The 21,516-nt window shown below is 37.3% G+C and overlaps 1 protein-coding gene across 2 annotated transcripts; it reads right to left on the bottom strand.

Annotated features, from left to right (window-relative positions):
• Window positions 1–1,939: 1,939 nt before the first annotated feature.
• On the bottom strand, window positions 1,940–20,939 carry TAB2 (TGF-beta activated kinase 1 (MAP3K7) binding protein 2). Of its 2 annotated transcripts, XM_034060621.1 has the most exons (7): window positions 20,744–20,860; window positions 17,160–17,464; window positions 13,860–15,372; window positions 8,279–8,439; window positions 7,557–7,650; window positions 6,163–6,243; window positions 1,940–3,999 (listed from the first exon to the last, which is right to left on the bottom strand). In XM_034060621.1, exons 3-7 carry the CDS (start codon window positions 15,250–15,252, stop codon window positions 3,854–3,856), a joined length of 1,875 nt encoding a protein of 624 aa, XP_033916512.1. In that variant the 5' UTR covers window positions 15,253–15,372; window positions 17,160–17,464; window positions 20,744–20,860; the 3' UTR covers window positions 1,940–3,853. The 2 variants fall into 2 exon arrangements, with proteins under 2 accessions (XP_033916512.1, XP_005150150.2); XM_005150093.3 differs by lacking the exon at window positions 17,160–17,464 and having other exon boundaries at window positions 20,744–20,939.
• Window positions 20,940–21,516: the final 577 nt, after the last annotated feature.

Consider the following 21,516-nt stretch of genomic DNA (forward strand, 5'->3'; position numbering starts at 1 on the left):
ACAGAATACCTCTACTGATCAGTGGCTGCAGAAGACAAATGTTTTTCCAGTTTATCTAGGAAGCCACCAATGTGAACTGAAGTCAGTCCTACACAGCTGAGCTGACGTGACACAGAACCCCAGTTACCAGCTCTCTGGCTCAGTTTCACTGCCTTCATTTCTAAAGTTACCCCAAATCTGAAGCTTGATCATCTGTTAGTGTTTCACACATTCACAAAAAATAAATGGGAGCTTCTCTAAAAGCCCAGGAGTGTAGTTCTCCTTTCCTGCTAGAGTGAAATAGTATGTCTCCCCTCTCCCCATTATAGAGATCCAAAGACAATATAGAAAAGTCATAAATCATCATCCAAGGTAAACTTTTGATGTTCATAATAAAAAGTTTAACCTTATAGCAAATGTTTAAATTTTTATATTTATCTTCTGTGAGGAAAAATAATAAAATTCAGCCATGATATCTGTATCATCCTTCAAAATTTAAACCCTTTTTTAAAATCCTACCCTTTAAAAACACACAACAGTGACATGCCAATATACCAACATCAGCTTGAAGGAAGAGCTAATGACATATGTGACTTGAAATACAGGAAGAATGCAAAAGGTAAGGTGAAAGTAAGAGGTAACTGAACGTAAAGGTAGAAGTCTGGAAAGGACAATACTGGAAATGCCACTTCTCTTGTCCCAGTGTTCCATGATCAGTTATTGAAAACACCGCCTAACACATTCTCATACTAATCACAGAACATGAGGTTGGAAGAGACCTCAGGGATCATCTCTTCCAACCTTTCTTGGCAAAGCGTGATGGCTATAAACAAACATTCTCAGACACAAGAATGCTTTCTAAGTGTGTTATTGTGCTGTTTGATAATAAAAATATTTTACGTACATCCAAAGCAGATAATTATTTAGTCATACTTCCAGTGAAAACTATTTCAGTAAGTATCAAAACTGGAATTCACATTTTATCACTAAGTGACTATATGCTGATGACTACTTTAAAATATACCTAGTTTACCAAAAAGTATTGCTTATTTGAGTGCTGTGTCAAGGGCTCTGCATAAGTAGCTGGAGCTAGGATGTAAGGGTTTTTTTTTCCCCTCTTTCAGAAAACAGACACTCAAATAAATGCAAGGAAAAGATCAATTACATATTTGACAGGATGAACAGAATTCCATTTTACCTATTTCCCCAAACATGTTTTCTCCACCTGACAGCTGACTGGAGTTTTTGGTTTGCTTTTTAAATACAGCTGCCCTCCATGCTCCAAACAATATTCTTCACACAGCAGATTAAGGCACTCCAGTTGATTCACCTGTGTTAAGGAATGTTTCTTGCTGGATATGTAGTTAATCTGTTTATAGATGTCTCCTGAAGGGCTTTTACATGGCATGACTGTGTTTCAGGAAAGCCCAAGTCCACATACCAGATGTCTGTCTACACCAGGAGCAAGTGGGAAGGACAAGTCCAGGAACACTCCACATCTTACAACAGTGTAATATACATAGCACCAAAATACAGTCTAACCATAATAATCCTTAAACTGGACTTATATTAACAGTACACAAAGTATATCCTATATTATCTAATACCTTAGATGAAGTGGTTGCCCATTTTGCATTTGAAAAATATTTTAGAAATCATAAACCCTTAAAGCATGAAGTAAAAAGGGCCCATATCTAGCTTACTACTTCATAAATAAGTGAATGGTTTTTATCAGTACAGCTTTATGGAACACCTTCCTTACAACAGTCACTGAATTAGAATCAAACAGAATAATGCATGGGAGGAAAGACAAGATTCAACAAAACAAAAGCTTAAATAAAATCTCTGGTCATAAGAAAATAAGACAAGCCTACTTTCAAGACTGCTAATATTATTGTTCCATTGAGTATTGTGTTGCTCCACAGCATGGGAAAAGCAAACAAATCACAAACCCAAAACATTAGAATATAATTCTTTTTTTTTAATTTTTATAAATAACTTATCTGTTACAAAGGCAGTTTACCCAGCTAAATCACAAAACCATCAACTCAAGATATCCAAATTAGGTTTTATTAATAAACAGGTAAAAACTGATTTGTCAATCTTCACATAGAACTGCAGATGAAGCTGAAAAACAAGGCCTCATTTTATAAACAAAATGCATTGAATGCAAGTGCTTTGGGTCTACTGCCTAATTACCTGGGATTGGCATTTTCTTCCCACATAAAAAAGAAAGCAAAGCCTTCAAAACAAAGGCCTCTGTGCATTCACATAGATCACTTGTAAAACTCCTAACAAAAGTGTCCACTGGCAAATGTTTACAGTGGGTGACAGTCTACTTTGTCTCTTGCTACATTATTAGCACTCCCTCCAGCCTCACGCTAAGTGCTGCTACATCATTCTTTGTGTGCCATCTTTCATGCATACTGAACTGGAATTCCATTTTCTTGATTTCAGTTACATACATCCCCGATCATGTGAATATTTTCTTTAAAAAAATAGATCATCAAAATAAAGAGATGCTTGAGGTTGCTTCAGTGTTCAAGTCTGTTTGATTTCTCTTTTCCAGCCTTTATTTCAGTTGTCCTAAATATTGCTATCCTTGTTTTCTATAAATATGAGACTTCACCACAAAGTCAGGTTTAGAAACCGGCTGCCGAAACAGGAAAGCATTTAAAGTCCTTGAACAAAGCTGTACGATGCTGCTGCTGTTGATTTTGGCACTGTACGTACTTCCCCAACGAATTTCTCTTCAAGAGTCTGCAAGATACCCAGCAGATGAAGCAAGCTTAAATCGGATGCCGATCTGTTGGTGGGTTGAAAGTTTCTTAGTACAAAGTTTCCTCACGCCAGACAAAATGCTACCTTGTGTCACCCACCGTAAAACTCAGTGTACAGAGTGAACTATATGCATAACTCTTCCAATTTTTCCTGCATTTTTACCACACTGCATCTGCAGGTCTTCACAGATCATCAGCATTTACAAGAGCAATGTACAGAATGAGCAGAGGGAAGCTATTTTGTGCATAGTTTCTTATTAATGCTCTTATTTTAAGGCATTGCTTCTCTCAGATAAAAGCTTAAAAAAAGGGGACATGATCGTGCTTAATCACTTAAAAGAAAAAAAAAAGAAAGTTAACAAAAAGACTATTACACTATACATACAGAAGTACAAGAAAATAATAAAGGTGAAGAAAAGAAATCACTTAAAGCAGGCTCTAGAGCTATGTACAGTAGGAAAAAGCTTTGGGGTATTTCACTGTGTGTATTGTACAGACAACGCATGCAGTTTTTCCTTTTCATCTTTAGATGTGATTGTACTTGGCTTCACAGAGATGTTTTCAGGGAAGGCAGAAAGTACCACTGATTTGTGAAGTTCTTCCCTTTATTGAAGGCACTATTATGGCAGCAAACAGTTTACACAGTTAAACCTTGTTCTTTTTAGATCTCCTCTGTGCATGTAGTGTTCCACTGAAAGCTCTGAAAATAAAAACACTAGCACTATATTCCTTTCCCCTGTCAAAATTCAGTAGTGACACCGGGGCAGAGAAGAGAATGGGCAACACCCAAGCACTGAACATGGAGTGTGTTACTGGGATACTGGGTAATACTGTACATGGTTTAGGCAGCTGGCAACTGAGTCTTCCAGCAGATTACCTTTCAGCTGATCGATTTCAACTGCCTGTGACACAACACTGAGGTATTACTAGCTCTGTGGGCTGACATTTAACATTAGCAAAATACCATCTCATCACACCTTCAATTTTACAAAATCCTACGCATAAATGCTTTTTTTTTTTTTGCCCCCCCAAATGACTGGATAGTTCCTTGTAACATTTCCTATGGTTTTACAGAAAGTAATGAGCCTGTTGGCTCAGAAATGCCTGGGCATTTCACACTGTTCACAGCGATTTAAGGCTGGATGATTTAAAAAAGTACAGGCAGTACAACTCCACTGAGCCCCCTCATCTTCATCCGTGTCTGGAACAGTCTTTGGTGTTTTCACAATGGACCTCTGATCTGTGACATGAAAGAGATAAGATAAGCAGTTACTAACCAAGAACAGCACGGAAAGAATTTTGAGACTTTTTTTTTTCTTTTCAGTAACTGAGAACTATCTTGCTCCTCCGAGAACAGCACAGTTATTGCAAGTGACAGAGGCAGCGTTTTACCACCCCCTTGAATACAGCTTGATTGTAAGTCAGCCAAAAGGCACAAGGTGAAACTATAAAAAGCAAGTTTCACATCCCTTCCCTCTGCTTTCTTCCCTTTTGGTCTCAGTTCAATGCTATCGCGTGTAAAGGAGATAAAATGTAAAAATTAATCAGCAGAGGAAACATGCACAAGAGTTAGTAGTCTGAGGTCTATGGAGTGGTCTAAAATTCATTAAGTCAAGAAGTGGTCTGTAACTTTTTGACACATTTAACATTTAGAACCTAGAATGAATACATGCAGCTCTTCCCCAGAACAACTAAGCAGTCAGATACACTGAAGTGAAAATCAGTGCCTAGGTCTGTTATGCTATAGAGTAATCCCCCCCAAGCATACAAGTGCATCTTTTTGCATGATCTGAAAAGACAGAAGGTGAAAAAAGACAATATGGAAACAAAGAAGATCGACTTCTCAAGTTAAGGGTTCTCAGTTTAGGTAACCGCTACAAAGTCTTTTGGCCAATTATTTCAACTGGAGAACATCTCATTAGCAAGTAGCTAACTGCAACTGCTGCAGAATGACCGCAACAGTTTCAGGAAGTACAATGGTATTGATCACAACTGCAAAAAGAATTAGTTTTCATTCTTTTGTCAACAGTGGTAAGTCTGGTTTAAGTTGCAGCTTATATCGTAGCTAAACTGAAACTTAAAATGAACTGAAAATTCAGTTAAAATTAACAAAAGACTAAGATACAGTAGCAATGCATTTTAAGAAAGAAATAATGAGAGTTACTTCAGAGGTTAATAAACCAGTCAGGGTTAACTTTGCATTTTCAAGGTAGGTTGTACCAAATAGTTAAACACCTAAATTTGTGAGTTCTCAGAACATTAGTCAATGCAAATATTAGCTAGCCACTGAAAATTAATTTTAATTTTCTTCTTTGATAGGTTCTATTTAATGCAAAGGGAACTTTGTAATTGACAAAACTTATGATAAATTCTTCATGCTTCAGCTGTAAAATTTGTCTAAAAGTACTACGTGTGGATGTAACTTTACTCAGTATTTTTATTAACAGCTTAGATAACGGAAGGTAAAAACAACCTTATAAAGCATGAAGAAGAGCACCACTTTGGAGGAGCTGTAAACAGTCTGGAGGACAAAAAAAGTACAATTTATCTAGACCATACTGAAACACAGAACAGCTAGAAATACATAAAATGCGATTCTGTAACAATGGTTATCTGCACACTACAAGGATCAACCACACGTATATATTATGTGGGGAACCTCCTGGAAAGAAAGTCTAGACAGAAACAAGTAGATTACCTATTTCATTTGGTGGTCTGCTTATAGGTCATGGTATGATGCTGCTGCAAACAAGTTAATTTCATTCTCTGCTTTAGGTAACACATGAGGTAATTATCATATTTTATTTGACATCCCATTAGGGCAAGAAAATAAAGTGCAAAACAGTGTTCAAGACAGACTAATAATTTTAACAATACTGACTGCTCTATTGGGCAGCATTCCTTTCATCGTCAACTATATAAATCTATATTTAACAATACTCAGAGAAGGCTTTTATGTAAATTTTTAATAAAAATTGTACAGTACCCAGGAAGTCAGGGTAACCAAACTAGGTTACTGGAATGTGTAAATAAATCTACTTTTCCCCAAAGAAAAGTATGAAGTTATCTAAGTGAGTTTCACTCATCCCTAAGCAATGTATCTCATACTATCATTTAAGAGATAAAATAAAATGTGTGCTTCCATTTACCTAAAATACCCCCCAATATATTATCCATCTTTAAACGTACCCCATTTAATGTATTTCTTTCCTGAATACACGAATAGAGAGGAAACCAGCAAACAGAAGCATATTTACTGCCAATACAGGTAAAATGTAAGGTTCATATGCTTTTAAAGTAATCTATTTCATAATCAACATTTAAACTAGATTCATAAACTGCAAGTTGGTATCAGATGCAAACTGGATATTAGTATGAAATCCAAATTTTACCAGTACAGTACCTTTGGGTTTTGGTGGAACCGGACCAAGAAATCCAATATTATCGTAAAAATTATGAATAGCACTGGGATTAAAATGTGGTCCTAAAAATAAAAAAGTACAGCAGTCTTAAAAATAAGCTTGGGTAGGAAAGCATATCAGGTTTTTTTTGGCACCAATTCTGAAATAGTATTATTACTCACTTATTGCCTTTTAAATCAGGGTGTCAATACAGACCCGAGTTTGATATTAGCAATGTCAAAAATACACTTGAAAAAACTTACTCCCCAAAATATTCAAGAGAAGTCAGAAATAGAATCCAGCAGCACAAATTCCTTAAATGTATTTTTCTGCCATTCAAATACGTAACAGCATTTTATTAAAAAATTTTACCTGAGACTTTCTAAATTGTATCTTACTGGAAGAGATGTGCTATCTACTACACAGCATATTATATATGCTTAGATTTAATACCTAGAGGAACTCCTAATTCCAATTTACTGTAAGAGACAGACAAAAATCACATGCAGTTTGAATATTTTATTTAAGGTCAAGTTTTTACATTCAGTACACCTGTCTACTTTCTCCTTATCTGCAGGTACACTGTCTGAAGGAGAACCTCATACCAATCTAACAGCTTGCTGCTGCTGAAAGTGGAAAGCATTAGTCCCTTCCCTTTCTCAGTTCTCCTTTCCCTTGCCTCTCCCTAATGTCAGCTGTAGCAAGCTCTTATTTTCTGCTTGGCTAGGGAGCAGAATCAGCTCTGCAATAGGTCTAAAAAGCTGACACAGAGCCAGAGCCACAGTAAGTGGCAAAAGAGGGAAACAGGCAGAGAAGGGGACCTCTTGCTGGCAGCTCTTGAATTGGCTCAGCTGTCTCATAATTTCACTCACATGACCAATAGACTGTGTCCCTGTAGAAAAGAACAGGAGGAGAGCACACTGGAAGTTACAACTGTACTTTACATCTGTTAACTTGAGAGGCCAAATACAATACAGAAAAAGTGAAAGAAGGGAGAGAGATGGACACATAGGTATAGCTGTATCATTTAGAAAACAGCTTCTCCCTCTTCTTTGATACTAAAATAACCAGATTTCCCACTCCAGGGTTTATGAAATAAGCAGCATCACAAGTTTCTTCTGAGCTAAGTAGGGGATTAGGAAAATCATAAAGCCGACAACAACAAAAAAAACCAAACAAACAAAGAAGCAAACAAAAACCCCAAAAAAACAAACCCAGGCTTAGGCAATTACTTCCATGGTTTCACTCAAACTAATGTGATGATTTTGCAAACAGTGTGCATCTTTGTATATAGTGTGTGCATATTTTATAACAGAGACTTTTCTACATGCAGACAGTGAATGAAGGAAAAAAAAATCAGTATTTACAGTTGCTGATGTACTAAGACATACTGTACCTCTTGCTTGAAAAAGATCAATCTCTTTGGTTAGGCAATCTATGTCTATCTGCAGCTGTCTGTTACAACTTCGTAACTGTTGCATTTCTTCCAGCTGAAAAAAATAAATCTGTTAAATTTTTCCATTTCATTATCAGTCATCATTCACACATCAGCAGGCAGCATCCAGTTATTTCAGAAGTGAACATAAAAGAATCTTCCTTTATAATGACCTTTCTTTTAATCCAAGCATATTCTTACACAAAGCTTTCAGACCCACTGAATTCTTCTCTCATCAGATTTCAGAGCTGACTGAATTACTTCAGATTGTGGCCAGAACAGAACCAATGGTTCATGAGGTCAATGGCTCATCTGACACTGAAAACTGGCACATTAATCAGTTTCCTTGAGATTGGCATATGCATGAACACCAAAAAGTAATTTGCGTGGAAAGCAGTATGAGTATTAATTTGTAGTCTGAAACATTAGGAAGGACTATCAGGTCAAGCCTTTTGTGACTGTCTTTAAAAGCAACACTTCAAAAACCAACTAGTGAACTGAAAGGCTGTGGTTCAAAAATGCATATTTAGTCTTTACTCTAAACTACACTGTTTACTGGTTTAATTCTAGCTGTATTACTTGTCACTAGTATATTGTCAATATATGAGCAACCGTTCCTTTAATTTAACGTGACAGACCACATTTGTGCTTTAGGTTTATGGCCTACAGACGTTTCAACTTACTGATGGAATCTGGGATACAGAATTCGATCTTTTCAGGCGCCTTCGTGTTAGATTATTCTCCATTTCATTGACCTCTGATTTTAGTTTATCCAACTTTTTCTTTTGAATCTCAAGTTCTCGCTGAAGTCGCTCCATCCTGGCCTTCTGGTGTACCAGTAAAGCTGTAATACACAAAGTCCCATTTTATCTACTTTATTATTCTTCACATGGCAGTATCAGGTAAAGATGAAAGTTAATATTCTTTTGGGAAAATACAGACATTAGATGTTAGAGACTGCTTTTCCATTTTCCTCACAAGAAAATTTCTCCCATAAAACACAAAGTGTTGTATTTCTGAAAACAGCACAAATCAATTACAGGCAACAAGCAAATACAATGAGAAACTCATACAATATAACAGATAACCATGCAAAATTTAGCTGTAATCTGTAAAAGTCTCTTCCAAGACCCAAAGCAATCTACAAGAATGACTACCAGAAAACAGCAACAAATGTTTCTCTGCATTATATTCACCCAAACGTTGTAAAACAGGTAGCATAAAGAGGATTTCAGAGAGACGGCCACAATACAAAGAACACTACATATGCTAGATACGCATCAAGGTTTTGACTTTTATTGCTATTTGTATTTGAATATAACAAATTGTTCTTGTCATAGCAGGAGACACTATATGAAGCTAAAACAGAAAGCGCTACAGGCCATACCACTGGCAAACATCAGTTATAGTCATCACAGAGGTTGGACTTGCTTCTAATTTCTAACGCTGCCTACTATTTGTAAAGAAAATGGCATGAGGAGACCTAATTTAGAAATGATGAAGTTATCATTTAAACCACAGTTTTTTTTTAAGATATAAAGAACGTAAGTATCAGGAGATGAAATCGATTTTATACAAACTAAGGGGTTCATTTCATTAAAGGTAGGTATACCATTAAATATCATCAAGTGAGCAGATAACACTGCTCAAAGCAATAATCACCTATAAAAATGAAAAAGTATTTAATTAAATAAAGGTAACAATCATTTCAACTTTGCACAGCTATTAATTCATCCATTAAATTATTAATTCATACAAACTCAGATCAGCTTCATAGACCATGGATACTTTTATAGCACTGTGGAAATTATAAAGTAGCAGCAATAACAAGGTACTTTAAAGAGACTGAATTTGTCTCATCAAGTATTTAAGCAGACTCTGGCTAGAACATGATGTTTAATTCACCATGATTTCTTTCAGGTACCAAAATATGAGAAGCACTTAAGTTTGGTTGGTTAAGTTTCCTCAGTAGTAGCAGAGGGGGGAAGGAAAAAAAAAACCAGGAAAAAAATCACATCAAAAAGATGCAATTTTCCACATCTTTGGCAAGCAGAACTGCCCTCTGTTGCATTTCCTGCCTGTTCATTCATTCACACATCATATTTTTGTCTTCCAGAGGTTCTTCAAAAAGAGGAACCATGCCAAGCTATTTTTGTACAGTGTTACAGAACTGCAAGGCCTTACAGACATTCAGCCCAGGCTTTTGAGTCACATGTGTTCAAAAGATACTTTTGACAAACAACAAAGCTGCTTAACCTTCTCCTTAGTTTTGTTCAATCTTATCTGCATAAACCTTTGTGGTAGCCACACAGTCAAATTATAATTAAAGTTGTAGCTGTGCTCATATGTAACATAAAAAATTTAGTAACTGAAATCCCAAGACAAAGATTTTTGTTGAAGACTTGGAATCATCAGGTCAGTAGTTTAAAAAGGCAACCTCTTCTCTTGAAAAGCTTTTTAGGAATTCAAACAACTGGAGGAACTTCTTCCCCATTTATGAACTCCAGAAGTTACAAATGTAGCTGAAACTATAAAGAAAGGAAATCAAAGACTACTTTACCTCTACTCTTGTAAGGAGAGTACAAACTCTTTGTTTTCTACACCTCATTTCTACTTTTAGATAGTCTCTTCTATTTCCACTGCCTTGGTATTACTACTGAGGCAACTGTTCAAAGGCCAGGTCATTGGCATCTGACCTGCAGCAGCACAGCTGTGCTCTACTGACCAGACTCAGAGCTCTTCAGACCCATCCAACTATGGATGCTGGTGAGCAATGAGTATGCTGGAGATTGTAAGCGAGGAAGGCTGATACCAGAGTATCTCTAGGACATATGGCATGGACTCGAGAGTAGACTAATGAGCAAGACACTCCTCACTCCCCATGGTTTTTTAAAATCTATTCTTGTAAAGGGGAAAACCCCCACAACTCCCCATTTCCACAATTTATTAATTAAGCTGTCATTATGGAACCGTGTAGGGAGCAGAAGGCACTGATGGATGCCCAAGAGCACTACTACACGCTCTCCATTTTCACATAACTTTCCAGGCACAATCCAATTTATTCTCCTAGTAGCCATGTGACTACCATTTTATAATTTTAAATCCCAAAAGATTTTAAACACACTCATTACAAAATTACTATTATTATTAAAGAAGAATCCCTTGATATTGCTACGCAACACTTCTATTAAAAATAACTTGGATAAGGGACTGGCAAGACATTGGTTTAGGTGGTGGCTTTCACATACAATAATTTTGCCTAAATACCATTTTGGCAGCTATAGGAAAAAAATGGGGTGGAGAAGACAAAATCTCCCCATACCCCACTGTGGTATTAATGGAAACCAGGAATTTAAGTATTCAGCTCCCTCTAGTGTTGATCAAAGCAACCAAAAACATTAAGAAGAAACTGGACTGATCTGCGAATCTAATACAATTCAGCTACCAGATCTAGTTTAGACTGACCATGAGGACATATTTAATGGTCTTTTCGATAATCCTGTGCTTCTTGAAGGAAGGGGATTCTACCTATGTGAGCGGCATAGGCACACCAAGGTTACTCTACATACGCTAACCTGGAATGCAAGCCAAAAAGTCTCAGGCTTGCACCTGTTTATTTGGACATCCTTAAAAAGAAGGTATTTCCTGCAATCGCCCTAGAAAAGAAGTACAAAACTGCCTTCTCATCATTACTGTACTGCAACCAGAACATATTTTATGTTCAGCTTTTTAATTACGTGCAAACAGGGTACTATGCACATTCAATTTTTTTCAGCTTCTGTCTGTTCACATTCAGCAGGTTGGGCAAGAACTGCACGATTCAGTGCTTTGGCAGATGCCACTGGTTCCTTTGAGGTTCAAAGCGCACATTTTCCACAAAAAGGCCACAAATCATTGTAATTATAAGGAGTGTGAAAGTCTGGAGGACAAAAGTTCACTTCTTCCTAGATACCAACTCAATCAGGTACTAAATATATTTGCAAATTTGAAAATGTATGTGCAGCGGAATGGCACATAATTGTTTTCTTGAAGCCTCTGTGAATCTGAATTTTAAACAATTAGTACTTAAGCATGTCTTTCGTTATTGTGTTTCTAAGGGAAAAAAAAAATCTAATCTAGGAACACAATGATTTCACCCTATTCTACAGGCCTATCAATGTCTGAAATTTCTTAGTTTGCCAAATCTGGAGGACAGGGGAATTCTGGCATTGCAATTGTTCAGTGGCAGTAGATTCAGGACAAACTGAAGTTTGTGCACATTTTCAAAACCTGTATTTAAAGCTACACAAACTCAGTCATTTAATATGTTATTTCAAAAGTCAAACTGATTTTGGTTTTGTTCTCCCTTTCCAATACTGTATTTTTTTTAAAGAGAACATTACTTAAGAATGGGGCCTGCTACAGAGACAAATATAATTCTGTAATTATTCTTAGATCACATGAAGTATTGGAGGATGGGGCACAGCTGTACCTCATTCATGTATTTTTTTTTTAAGACATCTACAGGGACTGGTTAGGATTTTAAGAAATCTGTTTCCTGTGGCTTTTTTTCTTCTCTGAAAATTTTAAGAAGCTCCAAGAAACCAAAGCAAGAACTGTGCAAAATATGTAGTTACTAAACTAGCTTACCAATTAACAGTTTCACATTAAAAACAGTAGCAAGAAGTGTTAAGCTCATGTACATCCACATACATACCTATAGGTCGTACCAATAATGAACTATGCATGTCATCCCCTCCCCAAGACAAAGAAAATATGAAAAAAACAGTTAAAAAGCCAAGTAGGATTGAACTGAGGGACTGAAGCTCCCTAGTATGAAAACATCAACCTAAAGATTTTATTACAGTTATGTATTTTCTCAATAGAATGCCTGCCCATTACAGAGATGGAAAGCTATACACAGAATGAGCACCATGAAAATAATTGTTTAGCTTCACTATTCAGCATATGACTGCATGCACAGTGAGTGTACAAAAGATGAAATAGACCTGGTAGAAGACACCCTTCTCCAACAAATATCTAAAATGAAGAATGCATGAAGCAAATTCATGATTTTGAAGAGTGTTTAGATAGAGCCTAAGGAAAAGATTTCAATTGCTTAATTTTTGGGTCCCTAAAAGTATTCTAGGACTAAACAGCCAGTCAAGCCTCCCATCTGAGTAAGAAAAGGGAAAACCCCCTATGGAGGGCAATTTGTTTTGCTCTTATACAGACAAATCATTTTCTGGTGCTCTTTAACTCTTCACTGATTGTAAAATGTAACATCCAGAAGCAGCACACAAACTATAATCTGTTTTTGATTTACTTTATTGCTATAGCACTCAAGATGCACTCCAGGCTTCTAGTATCCTGATCACTATACTTGTACAAAACAAAATGGCTAAATTAATCTGAAGAATGTTTACAGTGGTCACAGAACAAGTCAGTTTTTTAATGCTGAATTGTTTGCCATATCCAAAGAAAACCAGTAAGGTCAAAGAGAAATTTTTTTGACAACCTATCATGAATACTGCTTAAATATCCTAAGGCTCATTCAACATCTTTATACAAAATGATCTTTATACAGGAGGGTTAATAAACCATCAACTTGGTAATAAAAGCATGCAAAACCCATGAAAACAGAAGAAAAAGATTAACAGGTTGAGCTGCTGTATCATGTATTCTAAGTTTTAGTCTCCCCATCACCACTGAGTCTTTAAAATAGCTTTCTCTGGCGTGGTGTTCCTTCTCACATTTTAGAACATAACAGAAGTATGTATCAAGACTGTAAGCATTTTATTGTCAGGCACACATTAGGAAACACGGAAGCCAACACTTCATCCCACTGATTTCTTCTGAAGTCTGCTTTTCTTGCTTCTTAAGTAACACTCGGAAAAAGGAAAAAAATTGGGAACATTTTCCAATGGAAACAGTATTTCAAATGATTCAAAAACCTGCCAGTAGACTAGTAACTTCAAATTGTTAGGACAAATTGAACAAGTTTAGGTGTTTTGTTTAGAACAACATAAAAAATAAAACACTATGACTCTACTTCATTATACAGATAACATATCTGCTTAAGACAAACAGAAGAATTATCTCAAAGTATTCAGTTACATGTCTTTACCATAAAAAGAAATCTATGCTTATAAAGCTTTTTTATTTTGCTAGTTGAAGATACTATATTAACATTCACAAATGTTATCAGCTGTTTCCTGTTCCATAATCTACATACTGAATTGACTACCCGGTTGAAATGTCTACTATTTATATTAAGAATATTACCTTGTGTGTAGGCAGCATCATCAGATCCCATACTCAATTTCCGTGCATCACTGATCCTATCCACATGTGCTAAAACAGGGTCAGCAAGATGCTGGATACCCTCTGGTTCAACATAGTGATCAGGAAGGTTTAGAAGGTTTGTAGGTTCAAAGGTTGGGGACACAACCCCTGGGGAAACTGCAGGGGGCTTATTTGGAGAAACTGTAATTTTAAAAGTATATTTTGTGTTAGGCTGCGTAACCACAACTCGAGGAGAGGTTGCAGTGGTGCTGTTGCCCACTGCTCGACTCTTGGGTGGATGGTGATGAATAAATGCAGGACCCATGCTTACTTGACCAGACATATTCCTAGAAGCAGCAGATACTCCAGGATTTGTTGATATGAAAAGCGTGGGCTGGTTCCGCACAACTTGATCATCTCCTGCTGTGGCATTTGCTGAAATGTAGACCTTGGGCTGACTGCGTGTGATCACTTCATCAGTATTTGGAGGACTGGCCGATATGTAAACAGTGGGTTGACTTCTACCTAATGTCTGGCTGTTGAGGGAAGAGGGAGTAGTGGAGGTGCGAGGGCCAGTTGAACGCAACTTAGAAGAACTGTTTCTTTGTGGTGGTTCAAGTTTGATTTCAATTTGGTTTTTGCGAGGTCCTGTGGATATATTCTGAATGTTGTATTGGCTATGAGCAGAAGATTGTGAGCTACCAGATGAGTGAATCATAGGTGCTTGTGGAGTAGTAGGAGAACTGATAGGCATATAGACATGAGAAGTCTGGTGGCCTTGCTGATTTGACTGTGTTGAGTGTTGTGATGAGGTATGTGGCGTAGTACTGGATGTAGGAAGAGTAGTCCAGGGACTTGGCTGTGAAGGCTGGTAGACTTGCTGAGGGTGCATGGGATTAAACTGAGATGCCCAGCCTGGCTGCTGCTGTGTTTGTCGAGTGGTACCACTAGGAGCTGTGATGTAAGGCCTAATATAGATAGAATTTCCCTGTGGACTGTTAAGTACAGGAGGAGGTACACCATGTATGTGCAAAGACGTAGGGGTATTGCGACCAGGCTGAATATTTGGGGCTAAAGTTACCATAATGGGGTTGAATCTGGGTGTTTGTTGAGACAAGTTAGATACTCCTTTACTGCCTAGGTGAAATCCAAGATGCTGTCCTGGATTAGAAGTACTAACTGTATTAGCCATCCCAAAGACATTAAATCCTTGTGGAACCTGTGCAGGTGCTGTCTGTGGTTCCTGTTGAAACAGTTCATTGTTGGACTGGTTGGTTTGAAGGTGTCCATCACTAACGCTGTGAGCTAGAGTCCTACTTCCATTCATTCTACTTCCTTCTCTTCCATGGTGATACACATTTTGTGACTGCAAATCCAAATTAAGAGATGTCATGTGATTTCGTAGTCCAGGAATCCCAGAATCATCAGAAAAACCTAGGTCTCCTTCACCGTAGAGATACTTCGTGCTCTCCTGAGAGAGAACTGCGCAACAGGCATCCAAATTATTGTTATTCTATAAAAGACAGATGAAAGTTTGACATTAGTGATACAATACCATCACAACTGGATACATATGCATCCAATCATCATTGAAAAATTAACAGTTAACATAAAACAAAGTTACAGGTGGCTGGCTAGCATAGCTGCTAAATACGCAGAAAGGGCTTGCATGTGAACCTTACTATTTTGAGAACAGCAACTCAGTCACTGGTACCAACAGGGGAGGTCTGCACTGCTGTTGAAGCAATTGCAGAGAGATCTTGAACCTTGACAAGCTAACATTATACAGTATGATATACTTCGGATGAATACTTTCGCTATTCCTTCTCAGTTTCAGAGCAATCTTCAGCAATGACCAAGTCTCTGGTTTGAAGGGTGAAATGACAGAAAATGGATTCACAGCACCTGTGTATTACTGGTTAATAACTTAAAAACAAAAACCAAAATAAAAGTTTAAGTCTTTTCCCAAACACTTCAATAGCAGTTATGCATTACCGCCTGTTGAAAATGGAAAGTGAACCGTATGCAGATAAGCAAAATGCCAGCCCCAGGCGTTGTACATGACTTCAGAAGAAATGTAAAAACTCAGTGTATACAAAAGCAGCAGGATTACTCTTTTGCAAGATGTAATGAATAATGGAAAAGCCAGGAGACATTTGTATTTTCATTTTACACCACTGCTTGCAAAGCTCTTAAATACTTACATTTGTACAATGCCACTTAAAACCTGTAATAGGATGACTTAGAACAAAACCAACCCAGCTAATTTGCTTTTTTAAAACATTTCAGAAGAAAATTGCTCATTCCTCTTTTTCCAGTTTTAGCAATACTGTACTCAGATTTTCCCAATTTAGTTTCCTACATAAGGATTTTTAGAAGAGTGAACATGCATCAGTGGGGTAATTTCTTAATACTGTGTCCATATCACTTTTATGACAGAACTTTCCCCCACCACCAAGAAATAAAGGTTAATACTTTTAGCCAGAAAAGCACCTGCTGAGGCCCAGACATTAAAACTAAATAGATGTCAGATTCATCCAGCACACAGAAACAGGTACTAAGAAGAATGCGTATGCCAAGGAGCAACATTATCAGTTAGTTAAAGAATAACACAAGCAAGATGAACTGATCTATGCCAAATGCTTTGTATCAAGTTACTTTTGTTAAACCAGCAGACAGTAGTTCTCATCCTTCAACCAGGATGAGAGGTCATAAATGTGTTGTGCAGATATAGCAAGGCTGTCTCTAACTCACATTAAAAAAGAAAAAAAAGGACTGGCATAACAGAAGGGGAGAGGGACAGGGCTGAACTCCACCCACAAAACCAAACCCATGTGTTCATATAGGCCAGATGCAGTTCTGAATTCATAAAAAAAAAGCCCAACGAACAAAAAAAAACCCCACAAAAAAAAACCCAGCCATAGAACTCTCAAAATAACAGGATTCCCTAGAGGCTATCTAACTAACCAGCTGTATATTAAGACTGTTGCAGAAAAACCTCAAGAGATACCAAAACAGGTCAAGATTACGGTTATGCCTATCAGGACAAAGTAATCAAATGAAATTAGTAATGAAGAATGGAATCACACACGGACACAACAGTGGGTAGGAAAAGGTAAGGCAAAATAGTCCTGTATTTGTTGTGAGGGAGAAAAGAGAGCCAGAAAAGGCAAAAAGATAGGGTGCCACAGAAAAATAAGGTAGAAAGATCTTAAAGGCAGCTTTTGGATGAACTTAAGTGAATTACTAACAGAAAGGCCAAAAATACCAAACCAAAAAGGAAGAGGCCAAGTCTCTTACACTCAGCTTGAATGCATTTCTATGGACAATTTTTTTTTTCTATTTTCCTTTCTTTTTTTTAAGATTGCATCAAATCAATTCCAAAATTTCAGTGACATCAATGAGCAAACTGGAGCACACAAAGGGGAAACAGGGGCACATGGAACCCCTGGCATCTTCTGGCTGGCAGAGGCAGAGTTTCAACCGCTTCTAGTTCTTTACAGATCAGAGAATCGGTTGATGGCAGAACTGAGCATATTCCAGCAAAACAATACCCCTCATGTTAGCTCTGCCCATGTCCCAATTGAGTTTAAAATGTTGGCATCCTGAAAGAGAAAGAAAAAAAAAAAGAATAAATAAGAATGTTGGAGAGAAATGAGGAAGCAAGGAGAGGATGTAGACTTGAGGAGCAGGCACTGACAGAATGCTCCAGACACAAAAAAGAACAAAAGGGGACAATGTCCACAGACTAGGGACATTGCAGTGACTCCCTTAAATGAGAAGGGGAGAGCTGAATGCAGAAGGCTTGTTGAGAAGAATGGAGGGATGCAAAACTTTTCAAGAACATTCAGTGCTGTCAGCCCAAGAAAACAATAAAACTTCATTCCCTAGATTAATACAGGTTTCATCCTACTAGATTTTTTGGTGGTCCTCTGTTTTCAGTGTATTAGGTACTGTTCAGCTATTTCAACAGTGGGCTAATCACCTTAAGACATTTGCATACTCTGTTATTCTCAAGATTTTCATTATAAGCATATAATGCTATAAACCTTCCTTCAAAAATAAGTTGAAAGTGTTTAGTTAAAAAAAGAACAAAACCAAAACAAAAAACCACACAAACAAAACAAAAAATAGAAGAGGTCTGAAGGGTCTGTGTAGTTTTAAGGATCTGTGTAGTTTTCCTGCACAGTTCATGGTGATCTGAAGAAACTTTTCTTGTTAAAAAAGCCTCTTGCCAATCAAATTCCAAACTGCGTAACTGCTTAAAACTCTTTCAGGTTCTCTCCTGGAATCTATTCCCAGTTTAAAAACAATTTCACCCAGACACGATGCTTCGCCTGACACATCAAGGTAAACACAGCATTTCTTATACCTGATACTGTCCTTAAGTACTTATCTTTGACCTCAACCAAGTTACTACATTTTTCAGAAATTCCTTCCACTATGCTCAACTACAAGAGCTAGAATATTCCAACACTGTTCCAGCAGTACTGCAAGCACACGCAAAAGTAGTCAAATTCTGCTTTCCAATCTTCACCACTACTCAAAGTACAAAATTTCTTGGTTTAACAAGATCACATCAGGCTTCTTTTTTAACAAAACCAACCAACCAAACAAAAAAACCCAAGCCTAAAAACCTCCCCACTATCTCAGAGGAGCAGCATAGCTAGAAGCTATGATAGTCCATAGAAGCCACTGATTCAGAGAAACCAGAGCTCAAGAAATTTCAGAGAACCACCAATATGACAGGATTTTACTGGTGGGTCTCAGAAGCTCTCAGTTAATAATAACAAAAAAAGGGTAGCTTTCCACTGTAATGAATAAGTATAATAATACTGCACATATGGAACATTAATTACACTGTGGCATTTCTTAAATATTGTCTTACGAAAGCAGACCTAAATCAATTCCTCAACATCTAAACCCTTCTCCAATCTCTCTGTCAAAGTATGGGTTGCACAATATCTTTTCTTCACAGATAAAGACTTTTATATATATACACACATATATATATGACAACATAAATAATCCACCATATTCGATGTTATGAAGACTGCTGAATCTCTCAAGAGCTGAGCACTAGGTTTTAAATTTCTGATGTATTCACACTCTGTCAAGTCCATTGACCTTGCTCAACAAGCAGTTCTCATGTTTGAAGAATCAGATTTATCCTACAAAGAACTAATAAAATGGCAGTGTATAATCCTGAAAACAAATACTGGCAATTTATAGTCTGGTTCTCTTTTCAGCTAAACAGTTAAGAGAGAAAGGGTGTGGGAAAGCTTAGAATCTAATGAGCCCTGAATTTTGCTCTCTTGCAAGCAAAAAGCAATTCTCTCAAATAACTACGCTTTTCACAGCTTTTTACTCTAGTACAAATGGAGAGTCATAAGAAAGTCTTGAAAACATGAACATTAAATTGGCAGTCACACTTCTAACTCCCAACTATAAAAACATTGTGTTTGGATGCATGTATGTATGACTACATATACATATATAAGTATACACATATATGTATTTTATAAATAAAAGTACATAAAAAAACCCAAGACAAACAATTATGATATAGAGAATGTTGCATCATAACCACAGATGTCCTAGCCATAGTCCAGAGACTGCTAGCTTCTGGGAACTCAGAGAACATCTTCTGGGAACATGTTTTTTCTAATTAAGTTGTGTATACTGATGATCCTGATCCATATGAATATTCAGACAACCCTCTCATTATCCAGAATACTCAAAGATTGAACACCTTAGATAACAAAAAAAGTCCAATCAGTATGGATGCTTTGTGATCACTGGAAAACGCAAAGCAAACATGTTTAAGCAACATAGTTAAGTAAGTCTATCAGCATTTGTTAACCCCAGGTATTCAAGGTACAGACTTTGAATGGGCATATTAATTTATCTGCTGAAGTAACTAAAATGATGTTATAGAGCAGAAACTGATGCAAAATATGGGGATAAGTATTCTCATGGTGGCAATACAGAAAACAGACTGCTGAAGGTAGAAGTTGATGATATGACAGTCCATAGCCATTGCAGTAACTGCAGTGCCAATCAAAAACGCTTTGTTACTTCCAAGCCCAATAGAAATCCATAGATTAGCAGCATGGACTCCAAAGCTACAACAAAAGGAATGAAGCCCATCTGGCAGCCAAAGCCATGGGAAGCACTGGGCAGAAGCACATCAGTGCATCACATCCATGCAGGTCTAACACAGTGGATGCTAGGCTACAGCCACCTAGTCCTGCCTAATTCAGGCTGACTTTGAGAACTTGGTGTATCTGTATCATGCTCCTAGGCTCCCTGCTGCACAAGATACCTCAGGGCTACCAGCACTGGCTCTGCAGGCCAAGGGAGCTACGAGCAGAAAGCAGGGGGAGTAACCTGCATGCAAGGCAAGGGCCCACTAATTACCCTGAAGCCTGATGGAGAGCAGGTAGCAAAGATGCTTCTGGATCTGCCTTGACCTTCAAAGCAATAAAAATACCCCAAACCAACCAACCAACCAAAAAAAACCCCAAAACAAACCAAACAAAAAAAACACCTTAAATTGTCCCTGCTGGACTCATGTTGGCTTTGCATTCCTCCTTTTGCCACAGTTAGTGGCTCATGAGATGGCTAAAAGGCATGAGCATACTGATTGGTGAGTAGGTAGTCTCCATGCTCACTCTTGATTTACAGGATGGTTTACCTTGGGCCACCCTTGATTAGACATGGAAAAAGAGACAGCCAATTTCTTTGTGTTAAATTGGCCTGAGATTAGTCTCATTCAAAAAAGGAAAATAGAAAAAAATATCTTCTTTCAAAGGAGACACCCATACATAATGCTTAAAATAAGCAACACTGCTTACTTGTGGAGTTATTAACAGAACACTGACCTGTAACATGCATCTGGATACAACACCTTCAGGTACCTCAGGAAACTTCTGTCGCAGGTCATGTAAAACCTGAATATCAATTTGCTGGCTTCCTTGGGCCATTCGTATATTGCCTGGTCAGGATTGTTTTTCAACAGGCAGTTTTAGGCCTTAGTAAAGGGAGTACTCATCTCTTCTGTCCCAGCATTTTCTGGAAGAGGAAGGAAAGCCTTAAGACACTAAAAGCAGGCACTTTTGATGTAACAAAAAAACCATCCCAAAACCCAAACTGCCCAAATTATTGACACATCTCCTGATCAGTTTCCTTCTGTCTTGGTTTTTATATTGACATTATAAAATATATGCAGAATAAAAAAAAAATAAAAATTATTGTCATATCAAAGTATTAAAACTCACAGTTAAGAACAGCATTTTTACTTATTTAAAATACAAGTAAACACGAAGAATTCCACATAAAAAAAAGGAAGATAGTGTTCATTCAGCTTTTGAGTGTACCCACATTCTTACCTTTACCATCACTGCTACTGTTTACTATCAGGATATTGTGGCTAGAAGTTCAGTGTTCCTGAGTTTCAGAATTTACTACCACTAGTCTACTTGTTTTTTACCCAGAATACTTAAATAATTGGAGATTATGATCACAAGGAAATAGCCTTATAACAACTCAGGTTTCCTCAACTAATTCTGTTTCTCCTTTAAAGGAAATTATTAAGAGTTATGAATAAGATTATATCACAATCACCACACTTATACAATTTATCTGTCCTGGTTAT

Source organism: Melopsittacus undulatus, chromosome 3 (genome assembly GCF_012275295.1).
Source record: "Melopsittacus undulatus isolate bMelUnd1 chromosome 3, bMelUnd1.mat.Z, whole genome shotgun sequence".
In the NCBI taxonomy this organism is placed as follows: Eukaryota; Metazoa; Chordata; class Aves; order Psittaciformes; family Psittaculidae; genus Melopsittacus; species Melopsittacus undulatus.

Coding starts and splice junctions, on each gene's coding strand:
- TAB2 (XM_005150093.3), bottom strand. CDS start 20,845: ATGGCCCAAGGAAGCCAGCAAATTGATATTCAGGTTTTACATGACCTG. Junction 15,373..20,743: donor TATCCAGATGCATGTTACAG/GTCAGTGTTCTG, acceptor TGTCTTTTATAG/AATAACAATAATTTGGATGC. Junction 7,651..8,278: donor CTGTATCCCAGATTCCATCA/GTAAGTTGAAAC, acceptor TATTTTTTTCAG/CTGGAAGAAATGCAACAGTT.